This window comes from Lepidochelys kempii, chromosome 9, assembly GCF_965140285.1.
Source record: "Lepidochelys kempii isolate rLepKem1 chromosome 9, rLepKem1.hap1, whole genome shotgun sequence".
In the NCBI taxonomy this organism is placed as follows: domain Eukaryota; kingdom Metazoa; phylum Chordata; order Testudines; family Cheloniidae; genus Lepidochelys; species Lepidochelys kempii.
In genome coordinates this window covers 16,956,970-16,971,491 of record NC_136388.1, presented here as the reverse complement: position 1 = coordinate 16,971,491, position 14,522 = coordinate 16,956,970, and the positions used below count along the sequence as shown (strand labels likewise).

The 14,522-nt window shown below is 40.2% G+C and overlaps 1 protein-coding gene across 1 annotated transcript in view; it reads right to left on the bottom strand.

The window, feature by feature from the left end:
• Positions 1 to 14,522, bottom strand: part of PHC3 (polyhomeotic homolog 3) — a 112,945-nt gene that overhangs the window by 21,530 nt on the left and 76,893 nt on the right. Inside the window, exons 9-12 of the mRNA XM_078854364.1 lie at positions 13,820 to 13,970; positions 10,255 to 10,508; positions 9,113 to 9,272; positions 1,633 to 1,747 (exon numbers count right to left, since the gene is read on the bottom strand). Of these exons, the coding sequence (XP_078710490.1) occupies positions 1,633 to 1,747; positions 9,113 to 9,272; positions 10,255 to 10,508; positions 13,820 to 13,970 (680 nt within the window). The remainder of the gene's footprint in view (positions 1 to 1,632; positions 1,748 to 9,112; positions 9,273 to 10,254; positions 10,509 to 13,819; positions 13,971 to 14,522) is intronic.

Genomic DNA, 14,522 nt, shown 5'->3' with positions numbered 1-14,522 from the left:
ACAGGCCAGTCAGCCTCACCTCAGTCCCTGGAAAAATCATGGAGCAGGTCCTCAAAGAATCAATCCTGAAGCACTTGCATGAGAGGAAAGTGATCAGGAACAGCCAGCATGGATTCACCAAGGGAAGGTCATGCCTGACTAATCTAATCGCCTTTTATGATGAGATTACTGGTTCTGTGGATGAAGGGAAAGCAGTGGATGTATTGTTTCTTGACTTTAGCAAAGCTTTTGACACGGTCTCCCATAGTATTCTTGTCAGCAAGTTAAGGAAGTATGGGCTGGATGAATGCACTATAAGGTGGGTAGAAAGCTGGCTAAATTGTCGGGCTCAACGGGTAGTGATCAATGGCTCCATGTCTAGTTGGCAGCCGGTATCAAGTGGAGTGCCCCAAGGGTCGGTCCTGGGGCCGGTTTTATTCAATATCTTCATAAATGATCTGGAGGATGGTGTGGATTGCACTCTCAGCAAATTTGCGGATGATACTAAACTGGGAGGAGTGGTAGATACGCTGGAGGGGAGGGATAGGATACAGAAGGACCTAGACCAATTGGAAGATTGGGCCAAAAGGAATCTGATGAGGTTCAATAAGGATAAGTGCAGGGTCCTGCACTTAGGACGGAAGAACCCAATGCACAGCTACAGACTAGGGACCGAATGGCTAGGCAGCAGTTCTGCGGAAAAGGACCTAGGGGTGACAGTGGACGAGAAGCTGGATATGAGTCAGCAGTGTGCCCTTGTTGCCAAGAAGGCCAATGGCATTTTGGGATGTATAAGTAGGGGCATAGCGAGCAGATCGAGGGACGTGATCGTTCCCCTCTATTCGACATTGGTGAGGCCTCATCTGGAGTACTGTGTCCAGTTTTGGGCCCCACACTTCAAGAAGGATGTGGATAAATTGGAGAGAGTCCAGCGAAGGGCAACAAAAATGATTAGGGGACTGGAACACATGAGTTATGAGGAGAGGCTGAGGGAGCTGGGATTGTTTAGCCTGCAGAAGAGAAGAATGAGGGGGGATTTAATAGCTGCTTTCAACTACCTGAAAGGGGGTTCCAAAGAGGATGGCTCTAGACTGTTCTCAATGGTAGCAGATGACAGAACGAGGAGTAATGGTCTCAAGTTGCAGTGGGGGAGGTTTAGATTGGATATTAGGAAAAACTTTTTCACTAAGAGGGTGGTGAAACACTGGAATGCGTTACCTAGGGAGGTGGTAGAATCTCCTTCCTTAGAGGTTTTTAAGGTCAGGCTTGACAAAGCCCTGGCTGGGATGATTTAACTGGGAATTGGTCCTGCTTTGAGCAGGGGGTTGGACTAGATGACCTTCTGGGGTCCCTTCCAACCCTGATATTCTATGATTCTATGATTCTATTCCCACTCAGTCTAATAAAGATCTAAAGCCCTACCTATTCTGTGCAGCATTTCAGCTATGCCAGAACACATCACTCTGTTTTCTGAATTTCTTTTTAGTATATTACACTATTCCCTCATCACTGTAGATTGTAAAATCTTTGGGGCAAAGACCCTGTTTGTTATTTAGCATGGGTAGTTTAACTATTTTTCAGGGCAATATACAATTTTAGTGTTATATCCTGATTAATAAATATACATCCATTAATAATAATAATGCAGAATACCTTTTGGCACAGGACATGGAGCAGAATCGCTTTGACCGTAGGAACTTATTAGAATATCCCATTTTTCCACAAAACTCACACTTCAGGAGATCATTTTCCATTTCATCTAGTCCCTCTAAAGGAAGGAGTGACACACACACAAGAAGTCAGTTTGAATGATTTAAACATGATGCCATTTAATTTCTCATCTCTTAAGGAGGTAAAGTAAAATTCAAATATCAATATCAACACATTTAACTGAATGCCTTTAAGCAGGTAAACAGACAACTGATGCCAAACCAGTAGATTATACAAATCATTGTTTGACTAGAGTGAAGTGTTAATTTATCTAATGAATTTAGCCTCTTTTGTTTTGTTTCATTTGCATACTATCCATGAGCAGGTAATGTCCTCAAATGTAATCAACCTTCCCCCCGCCCCCGCCCCCCACCACGGACCGATCACAAACAGTTCACTGTGAGCATTTGACAATCCATATTCAAAATTCAAGCTCTGTCACTTAGCTGTAATATGTCACATCATTACATAGTACTATTTGTCTTCCATGAATGGATAAGAATAACTCTTATAATCAGGAGGAGGGTTGGGGAAGCCACTGAAGCACTGAATCTAATCTATGGAACAGATAGCAATTTAAGGTTTCAGAGTAACAGCCGTGTTAGTCTGTATTCACAAAAAGAAAAGGAGGACTTGTGGCACCTTAGAGACTAACCAATTTATTAGAGCATAAGCTTTCGTGAGCTACAGCTCACTTCCTCAGATGCATATCGTGGAAACTGCAGCAGGCTTTATATATACACAGAGAATATGAAACAATACCTATTCCCACCCCACTGTCCTGCTGGTAATAGCTTATCTAAAGTGATTTCCAGCACAAATCCAGGTTTTCTCACCCTCCACCCCCCCACACAAATTCACTCTCCTGCTGGTGATAGCCCATCCAAAGTGACAACTCTTTACACAATGTGCATGACAATCAAGCTGGGCTATTTCCTGCATAAATCCAGGTTCTCACATCCCCCCCACCCCCATACACACACAAACTCACTCTCCTGCTGGTAATAGCTCATCCAAACTGACCACTCTTCAAGTTAAAATCCAAGTTAAACCAGAACATCTGGGGGGGGGGGTAGGAAAAAACAAGAGGAAAGCCTGGTAGCCTGTTTCCTCTTGTTTTTTCCTACCCCCCCCCCCCCCCCCAGATGTTCTGGTTTAACTTGGATTTTAACTTGAAGAGTGGTCAGTTTGGATGAGCTATTACCAGCAGGAGAGTGAGTTTGTGTGTGTATGGGGGTGGGGGGGATGTGAGAACCTGGATTTATGCAGGAAATAGCCCAGCTTGATTGTCATGCACATTGTGTAAAGAGTTGTCACTTTGGATGGGCTATCACCAGCAGGAGAGTGAATTTGTGTGGGGGGGTGGAGGGTGAGAAAACCTGGATTTGTGCTGGAAATCACTTTAGATAAGCTATTACCAGCAGGACAGTGGGGTGGGAATAGGTATTGTTTCATATTCTCTGTGTATATATAAAGCCTGCTGCAGTTTCCACGATATGCATCTGAGGAAGTGAGCTGTAGCTCACGAAAGCTTATGCTCTAATAAATTGGTTAGTCTCTAAGGTGCCACAAGTCCTCCTTTTCTTATAGCAATTTAAGAAGAGAATAAGCCTATAGAAAGGAAATTAATATTATTAAGATATTTTCCTTTCTAAGCCACACAGGCCATGCCCGAGCCAGGACTCCTAGAAATATTAGGCTACTGTAAGATGTATTGCCTATGTTTAGTTTATTTTTTCTTTGCAGACTGCATAATGTAGTGACATGTGTGATCAAATCTTTGTCAGGCTCCTTTGATTGTCTTTGTGCTCTGCCAAGTGGTTCAGGGAATCCTGTCCTCTCCTGTGTTAAGCAGTGTTCCCATCTTATATAAAATATACTTCATTTACTGTTTTAATAACATTACTTCACATATTTTATCTCCATAGTCAGTAATGCATACTGATCACCACACTCAGTGATATAATTATATGTGAATGCATGGTCCTGGTTACAAAGGAAGTGGTCAGAGCCACTAAAAATGTAAATATTTTTCAGTACTATACTTTGATTAATTTCAACAGCAAATTTTGCAATTTACTGACACACAAGAAAACTTAAGGCATTGTACCCAACCATATCATATAACCCATAGAAATTATCCTTCAGCCTCCTGCCCTCTCACCTAGGACACTTAATTCCCCAAAATATTATAAGAGAAATCAGACTATGTATCATTCCTGGAAAGTTAACAAATCCAGATTCTGCTGGAACCAGGAGGGAAGCAACTGCCAAAGATGAGGACCTGTCATGCTGTAGACACTGCTAGGTCGACCCAGCTACTGCCTCTCAAGGGGGTGCGTTTACTTAAGTGATGAAAAAATCCCTTCCATTGCTGTACCGCGTGCTGCTGCAGCTGTGCTGCTGTAGCCCTTGTAGTGCAGACATACTTAATGATGCAGTGACATCTGCCTGCTTTTGGAGAACTGGAAACAGCTTTTAGAGGTGCGATCTGCCCCATTCATATCAACAGATGTTAACTTGGATGCCAGTGAGAATATTCTAGATGTCACATTGTTGTTAACTTCAGAGCATGTAAGAAAGGAAAGGAGAAGGGCTGATCATATTATGGATAGCTGAACAATCTATTTTGACAGTTTATTTTGGTGCCACTTCTTCCCAACCAAAGAGGAGCTCAGCAGGGCCTCTGAGCCCCTCAAGGGGGAGCCAAGCTCAGGAAGCCCAGCAGGGCACACAAGCTTCATTGAGGGGAAAATAAGCCTGAGAAGCACAGTAGATCATGTGTTGTCCTGTGCAAATGGGTGTTTCCAAGTCCCACTGAAGAGGAGCCAAGAGCAAGAAGCACAGATAGCATGCCTGGTCATATTTTGACCATCTGCACAAACTACTATGAGCAGCATCTTACCTGGGTAGATCCAGAAAGAGTACCACCAGCTTTTTCCCCCCACTCCCCAGTCTGACCCCTGGCCTCAGACAAGTTATCCTCATGCACAATTATTGAAATATAACACTACTGGTGCTAATGATCAAGAGAGCAAATTTAACATTTATATTCTGCACGTATTCATGTGAGTAAAGCTCAACTGCTTACAAAACGGGTGCAAGCATGTTCAAAAACAAATTCATTTTAAAATGCAAGTGAACATATAAAGAGGGGGTTTTTTGTTTTAGTTTCTGGGCCCCCCCGTTATTTAGCTATTCCCCCCCCAAAATTAGGCAATTCACTGAATACATCTTACTTCTTGCTCTTTGTCCCTTTTCATTCATATTTAGCAACACAAAATTTCCACTTTGTTTGCAACTATGGTTGCTATTTTTTGGTTCTAGACTGTTCATGGAACTCTAATACTAGCTAACGAAGATTCTAGTATGGCAGTTTAACACAAGGGTCAGGTATCTGAACCTTTAATATTCTGACTGGGTTATATTTACTCATCGAGAATCTTGCCCAATGCTCACTCTGCTACATTGTCAATAGGATAGCAAACTGGAAAGCACTATTTCAACAAGAAGAAATCAAACAATGCTGAATAGATTAATGTGGGGAAAAAACTTTAAGGTCCCAGAATCCTAATATATTATTAAAGCTAAACTCATTTTAAGAATGAAAATATTACCATGTTATATACCAGTTTTATAAACTCATACTGTATTACAACTGCAGTAACAATGGAGAAAGGACCTCAATCTCATCTGATTAAAAACTGGAAAATGCATCAGATCTCATCAACTTTGCAACTGAAGTAATGAAAACCACACAAATGTACCCTCAAAATCAATCTTTCTTCCTACGGGAAAAAGGAATATACTGATACAATTCAACCTAGATCACGCTACCTGCAAAAAGAAGAAGACCCTTAGAAGACTGCCGGGAAAATGGGTAAAAAAGAAACTGTTCTTTTGCATATGAGCACTTCTTCCTTTTACCCACAGCTTAACTGTTGAACGATAGGAAAAGGGATTAAATTATTTGATCTTGGTGTTTGTGAATGGCTCTCAATGCTGGGTAAACGTTTTCTGACTCATCAACTGAATAACTGCAGAATGTTTATGATACAACAACAAACCGTTAGAAATAATAACTACAATGAAAATGTTTGAACAGTGCTGTAAAATAGATAACCTGTCTGCTTGAAATCTGCTCAGGAACAAATGCTTATGGTTAAGGCTACGATTTAGTCACGGAATCCATGACTTCCAGTGACCTCCATGACTTCAGCGGTCAGGCAGCCCCACAGCTCTTGCCGCCACAGGTGGTGGGGGGAACCCCTATGCTCCACGCGGGGTCGGAGAAACCCTGAGCTCCTGGCCGCAGCAAGCCTCTGGAGCTGCGAGTGGTGGGGGTACCCTGCAGCTCACAGCTGAGATGGGGGTGGGAGCACCCCAGAGCTCCTGATCTCCACAGGCAGCGGCGGCCCCCTGGAGCTGAGGTGGCAGGGGTACCTCACAGCCCTCAGCTGCTGCTGGCGGCTCCTAGCCCCTGTGCAGCTGCCTTACTTCAGGCGGTGTGGGGACCCACAGATCCCCATTTTGTCCTGGATATTTTTAGTAAAATCATGGACAGGTCACGACTTCCATAAATTTTTCTTTTTTGCCCATGACCTTTTACTAAAAATATCCGTGACAAAATCTTAGCCTTACTTATTTGTTAGTATACAAAGAACCCTGGAGGGTCCTGTGAAAAATGAAACAGTATTCAGTGTAACTACTAAATTTAAGATGACTTGCTAATTACGCCACTGAAACTGCAAACGCTCTAAAGCATACACCAAAAGTAAAAGTCCTTAATATTTTTAAAATCTCACATGAAGTAAAAAATTAGTAATTACCAATGAGTCAGGCAATTGCCATCTTGGTAGTCTAATAGCTTAATATAAATCAAGAAGTAGAGCGCTCCACACACAAACATGAGGTAGGAGATTTACAAAGCTGTTGCAAGGTAAGTTTTGTCATTTATTAGTCTAGAAAGGTATTGTATATAGTATTGTTAAATTAACAAAAAAAGTCACAAGTAACAGAACTTACCACACATATAACAACTTTGAAAGCCTCCTGCCTCTCTTATGCTGTTCATGTCATCAGACTGTACTTCCTGCCAGAAGAATCAGTAAAATGGCAGCACTCACTGAGAGACACCGGCATCATTCACAATTATGAAGACAATAAAACAATGATAGATAGTTCTAAAATATTTTGTAAAATATTCTGTCAGTTATCATCTTTTCCTTTACCATACTCCATATCCCTCAAATGTTAAGCAACATGCAAGCCAAGGAGTTAAGTAGCTTTCTCAGGGAAAAAGACAGGGCTCTGAAGAATCTTGCCTACATGCGATACGGAAAGGCCAGGGGCTCAAATCTCATTGGTTGTACATATTATAGAGTACAGACTGTTCCACTGATGACTACCAAATAGCTGAACATGGTGAAATTGCTGTGTTTTTTCATTTTAAAATATGTAGGAAATGTCATTTAAAAAACTGCATTAAAAGAGTGTTACGGTTTCAAAGTGAAATCCTCAAACATCAGGAAATTACTAAATTAAGGCTGTCCTTGCAAAATCAAAAAAGGTTTTGGAGGACTTTTATGAGCCATATCAGCAATTGTGATCTCTCAGACTAAAACAAGTCAGAAAACCCTGAACTGGAAGCTTAAAATTAATTTTGTATTTAATTTTTAGCTATCATCTCACATGTTTTGACTTGCAACAGGACTGCAAACTACTATATCCCATTTCAATAAAGTGTTTCCAAGATAAATAAGTTATCGATGTGTGTCTGTTCCAATGTGTTACTGTAATGAACTACTAAGATGAGAATTTACATCCATTTCAACCTCAAGGCATCTGGCCCCAAATAGCGTTTGAGCGGTGACCTGAATCTCAGCTTTAAATAAAAATCCAATAGTGATTAAATTTTCTATTATGTCAACATCAACAAATATTCCTCTTAGCTTCAGAACCGTTAGAAACACTATGCTTTTTCCCTCCCCAAAAACCTGCAATTCTTCTCTCTTAAGCAGTGGCAAACAATGATAGTAAAAACAATATTCCAGAAGTTAATAATTAAATAGGTTGAAATCTGAGCTTGTTTGTCATTGAGATATACTATAAATACAGTATGTTTTCCCATCACTTCTATATCAGTTTCACTAGTGGGAGAACCGCAGACGTGAACAATTCCAATTGCTATAGAGGTCTCTGAGGCCCTTATGAGGAAATATTAGAAAAAGATGTACATATGGTACAGCTTGGATAACAAACAACTCATTTGGGTCAGGGGAGAGGACAAGCTAACAATATATGGATATTTGAAGAACAGAAAGGAATTATGGTACAAGGAGGTATAAACTAGAAGCTGAGGTGGAAAATTAAGAAAATCATAGTACCAGAAACAACTTCCTGACAGCGTCAGCTGTATTAGTCTGTGGAAGAGACCCCCAGAGGAGATGATGGAATTTGGGACTTTAAAATTAGACTGAAAATATATTAGAAAATGTAAGGTGGAGAATAATTCACCATTGACTGGGGCCTGGACTAGGAGGTCTAAATCTCTTCTCTCTCTATGATCTATGATGCTATCCATACTAAGGCTTGAACACAGGATTTTGATAAATTGGAGAGGGTTCAGAGAAGAGCGACAAGATTGGTTAAAGGATTGGAAATCATGTGTCAGTGATAAACTAAATAGATTGAACACCTGGAATCTAACAAAGAGAAGGCTCAAGGCTGATTTAATCACAGGCTACAAATACCTACCATGGGCAACAAATATTTGATAATGGGATCCTCAGTGTAGAAGACATAGGTGTAACAGGATCCAATGGTGGGAAGTGGAAGCTATACAAATTCAGAGTGGAAATTCAGACTGGTTATTAATCATCGGAGTAAGTTAGCCAGGGTTGTAGTAGATTCATTCTTGATTTAAAATTTGCCAGTGATGAGGAATGTTTTTTTTAAAAGATATGCTCTAATTCAAATAGAGGTTTTGTGGAAGTTCTACGGCTTGTGTTATGAAGATCAGACTAGATGATCACAGTGGTCCTGTCTGGCCTTTGAATCTATGAACCATAGTACTAAAATAATCCATGTTAAAAAAAATGTTTGAAAACCAGGGTTCTAACAAAACTTTCTGTAACTGTTTTACAATGGAGCTACTGTCAGCATGGTCTCTTTTTTGAGAGCTGTGCTAGCCCAAGCTATGCTATACTACTTAGGTAAGTCAACTGCATAGTTTCTTAAAACAGTGTGCATCCACACTGAGCACCATTACAATCTGTGTTTGGCTATAACTGTTTGAAAATGGTTTCAAACATCATCAAAAGTGTCGAAAGGATCTAAGATAGAGAAACAGTACAGATGTACAGACTGCAGTCTATGCCATAGCATCGACTAGAATAATGTGTATTAAATTAAATCTACGAACCTTCTGTAATTATGTCCTCTATCTCTGTGTCCGAGGAGTTCTCTGCATGTTTTGTATTGTTCTGCAGCTCTGACTCAACACACACAACACTCATGACCTGACCCTCCATTAGGAGCCTTTTCTTCGCAGGTTGCTCAACCAGCAGAGATGAACGACTTACCTGTTATAATAAAAGCAGAGCAGTATGAAACAACAATTAGAAGAAAATGGCACATGGTATTTAGCACTTGTAGTTGAGCCACTACAACAGTGTTTGCATTCTTTATCCTGTTCATTGTTATGATACATAGTGCCACTCATGCACACATCATTTTATAGACAAATAAAAGGACAGGTTCCTGCCCTATGGATCTTACAATCAAAACTAGACTTAACACAGGAAGACACTATAGTAAGCAAACGGAGATGAGGAAGGTGAATGAGTCCATGAGAGTTATCCAATAAAGTGATCAGCAATGCAGAAGACATCACACTTTTCAAAACTACAGACCCAGTAGTCTGGAACTGGCCATTTCTGGCTTTAAAAGTTTCTAGTGGTTAGCAACAATCTGCTCTTATAGGGCCAACTCCTGTCAGTGTTTTGTCAGTGACTTTAATGGGATCAAAGTTTGTCCAACACATCTTAACACCAAAATCATAGTATATGCAGAGCACCATCTCAGATATCTACATCAAGTAATTTTTCTATAAGATGGATAAAAATAAAACTAAATATTATAAACAATATTACTAAAACTATTTCATCTCACTATATACATGTCCTCACAAAAACATATATACTTTTAAATAGCCCTCTTTCCCGCTCCCCCAGAAAAATTCTTTGCTATGGTTCTATTAAAAACTAGTAACCTGCCATTCAATTATACAGCTGGACGAAAAAAGTAGCATGAATTCGAACTATACACTTAAGATAAACCTGATTCACATATGCTGTAATACATGTAAATATGCAGATATAAAATATGCTGTAAAAGTGCTGTAACAAATTGGCTATAAAACAGAAGGAAAAGAGGGTCAATCCCAAAATTCTGAAAAGTTATTCAGAATACAAAGAACTTATCTATGTAATAGCCACAAATAACTGAACCAGATTTGTTTGCCTTTTAAAACATATATTAATAGCTTTTAACTTTTACACTTACAGGAAATGGCTCTAAACCCTCCTGAATCACAAAGCCCTCAATAACATGGGTCAGGATCTGTGGTTTAACAATAGCCTGTGGAGGTTTGTTTTCTAGGCTAGGAATGCTATTAGGCATTGATGTGATGTTACTCCTTGTGGCAGCTGCTGGAAGCAAAAGAGGAGGTGGTGGAATAGAGGCATGTGAAGGGTCTGATGGAGATTTAATTACTGAGGCACTGACTGATGATGCCATGGCAGGAAGTCCCACTTGTTCTGGAAAAAATAATTTAAAATAATATATTATACTTTTAATCAGTGTCCAGATATTTTCACAGAGTTATAGAAAGCAGAGATGGAAAACACCTACATTACTGCATTCCTGGTCTTGTCAATGCAGATTTTTTCCCTATGGTTTATATTATAAACTTTAAATTATACCAATGATAGGACAACTTTACTTTCCGTGGAACAGTCTTCCAAGGAAAATAAAGTTATTCTAATACCCTGCACCATTAGGACATTTTTCCTGACATTCAACCTAAATCTCCCTTTGTTCAGTATCTCCCAGCTATACCCACCTTTGTCCACAACAAACATCTTTAAAATATTTGTATCATACAGTCCTTAGCCATCCATCTAGATTGTAAGTCCACAAGGCAGGAACAGAGACCAACATTTAAAACTTGGGAGTCTACAGCTAGGCTCCTAAAACCATATTGAAGCACTTCACTAGATACGGTCTGTTTTCCAGTGGTCTTATTGGACAAACCCTGTTCCTACTGAGCTGCAAATTCATAAACTCATTAGAAAGCCAGGCCACTTCTATTTAGGTGCCTAAATATGGATACAGGAGCCCAGCTGTAGGCACTCAGATTTGAAAATTTTGGCCTGTGTCTCCTAGTGGCCATCTAAGATGTCATGCACACTGTGATGGGGCAAGGCCAGATGGCTATAGAAAAGCAGTGGGAGATAGATATATTAGCTCCAGGCTAAACAAATCCCTGGTACCAGGATAAGTGAAATGGCAGCTGCTCCAGCTCAATTAAGACACCTGGGGCCAATTAAGAACTTTCTAGAAGGCAGGGAGAATGCTAGGTGGATTGGGACACCTGAAGCCAATCAGGGGCTGGCTGAAACTAGTTAAAAGCCTCCCAGTTAGTCAGGTGGGTGTGCATGTCAGGAGCTGTGTGAGGAAGTTGCGCTGTTGGAGAGACTGAGCAGTACACACCATATCAGGTATAAGGAAGGAGGCCCTGGGGTAAGGGTGAAGTGAAGCTTGAGGAAGTGAGGGCTGCTGTGGGGGAAGTAGCCCAGGGGATTGTACATGTCATGTTTATAAAAGGTCAGCTACCATAGCTGATACTATTAGGGTCCCTGGGCTGGAGCTTGGAGTAGAGGGTGGGCCCAGGCTCCCCTCCCCCACCCCCTTTTCCCCCTGATTAATCGCTGAGACTGGGAGACAACAGAGACTGTGCAAGGAAGTATAACTTCTCCTCACCTCCCTCGCTGGCTTATGATGAAAATGTCTCAGACTGTGACCCTTGTCTCTAGAGAGAGAAGGGTTACGTGGAGGGTCACAGTGAGCCTCTGAGGCTAGTGAAATCCGCTAGGAAACACGGGACCCATGGAGGCAAAGACAGAGCTTTGTCACAACACTTATGGTATATAAATAAATTCACTATTATTCTAATCTTCATCTCAGCGGGTTAATTATTTGTTGCAGTGCATCAATAATATTCACTTCTTGTCTCTTATTCTATAGAAAAAAACCCTCAAAACCAACAAGGTCTGCATATGCCTTAAACTGAAAAACCACAAGTGTATTGCTGTTTCCTTTGTCCTTCCATGCCCTAGTCCCTCTTTATTTGCTGTCACACACACATTCAGAGGTGTAATGGTCCCCTTGCCAGATACTTCTCTCATCTTTCCAGCCCAAGAAGCTGATTGGACTGATACAAATCTCTTAAGAGGACTTAATTAAAATAGTAGAATAACTTGCAGTTAAAGAGATTTGTAAATGTGTAATATATATTAGGATTTTTAATTTACTCTGTGTTTAGAATAAAAGTGTTTGCTCTGAAGTTTCTCATCAAAACAAATGAAGGCCTGGGATAAGATAGGGGTTGAAAGTAACAGGAATTAAGTTAGGCATTCTGTAGTGTAGAATATTGACACCTGCTTTGATACTTTTTGAGGTTCTACAGTGGTTCTATACTAGAAACAGACCTGTGGCTCTGAGGAAGAACACAAAGAAATAGCTGAAGGGTTGGAACCTTTTGAATGAGTGGCACTGCAGGTTTGCTTATGTAATTAACTCCTCTGTTTGCTGAAACTTGAAAAACACATATCTGAGACCATTTCTTTTGGACTCCCCCAACAGACTCAGGTATGTCTGGGTTGTTTCATGACAATTACTAATAACAGTTATACAATACACACAAAGGGCGCTCTAGTTGGAGTGGGAGCAAAACAACAATAGTGGAACCTGTGCAAAATGACTTCTTCAGTCCAGGCAGAATCCCTTCTAGCCTTCCAGGAGGGCATAATATGCTGGCTCCTCCAGGCAGGAGTAAAATATACTTGTACCTGATGTTGGCTAGTATTTGTTTTTGACTGAGTATATACGGTAACTGATCCTGATACCAGTCAGCATTCTCTCCTGGCATGTGAAGGCAATAAATAAATCATGTCCTGCTGTCTGAGGGAAGAGACTTTTTTATGCTTTCTTCTCCCTGGTCTATTCCAGGACCTGATCCTACAATGTGCGGAGCACCTCCTGTGATGATCAAAATGCTCTGAACTCCCTCTGATTTAGGGAGGAATTGAAGGTACTCAGCACCTCACAGGAGTACTCATCTACCTGCAGGATCAGGACCTAGTGCAACAGAATGGAAGATACAGACAAAGAATATTTTCTATAATTAAACTAAATATATTTACTGGTTCCTTTTGTCTCACAATATGCCATTCTCATGACCTACCAAAAATTGAAGTGAATTGGAATAATTACAATGCAGCTGATATCCTTATAGCATTTTCCAGATCAGCTTGTATGATCAGGGCTGCAGTATGTGGGGGGCAGTTCACAAACCAATGAAGATTACTACTGTTATTAATTAATGAATTAATTGTGGTAGTGCCTATGGGCCCCAGTCAAGACACGTGTTCCATTTGCTAGGTGCTGTACAAGCAAATATGGAAGCAGAGTAGCTGCCACAGAGACCTTGTGTCTAAGAGGTCAAATGATATACAAGCTGTACGTCATTTATCTTTTTGTTTGTTTTTAATATAAAAATCAATTAAAATTAATCAAAAAGCATATTCTCTCTATATAAATAGCTTTCTTAAAATTAAAATTTTTTCATATATTTCTTTATAATTGAATACATCATTCTACCATCCTGCCTTCTAATATATTTCATGAAGCTTCATTAACTTAGAGAACTCTCTCATTAAACCGTAAAAACAGGTGAAAGTCAGATACTTTTGCTTTAAACATTTCAAGCTAGGAAAGTTACCTGATCAGAAAGAGATTCAGGCAGAAAAGCTGACCTAATTCCACCAGTCTCTGCACTTGCACTCACCTGACAAAGACTCCTCTGAAGCAAGCTCCTCGCCATTCCCTAAGGTTATGACTGGTGGAGACAAGGTTGGTGGGGTCGGGGTTCTAACCATACGGACGCATTCGGACTCCTCTGGCATCTCTTCCTCACACACGTTCTCCACTTGGTAAATCTGCATTGAACAGATCACTGGTTTAAGAAAGATTTCCATTCTTCCATAGCACCCCAAAACAGATACATGAATGTAATCTTGACAAACAAATTTCCAATTGGTTTTTAAAAATATATTATCACCTGTTAATAATATACTTTCATTTTTCCACACTACAGACACGCTCCTCCCCCCCCCCCATCTATCCATGAGTGGATTCTGATGGCATAGTAATAATGAGAGCAAAACTATCAGCCAAATTCTAAGACATGTATACCATTCTCTTCACAGACAGGTGGTCCACAGAACTTAACTGGCCCTCCCAATCTCTAATCTTTCTAGTCTTCCATGTTTTATTATATATATTTAAAGACTATCACTAGATTTAAGCAATAAAACAGAATGGCAATCTTGGTAAAGAGGACATGGATTGAAATCGCAACACTTTACATTATAAGATCCCTATTTTCATTGTTTATAATTTTGCCAAACTAACTGTTTCAGCTAAAATTTAATGTGCCAAGTGTGTCTGCCTCATACTGAATGTTTTTGGAAAGTTTCAGCAAACACTGT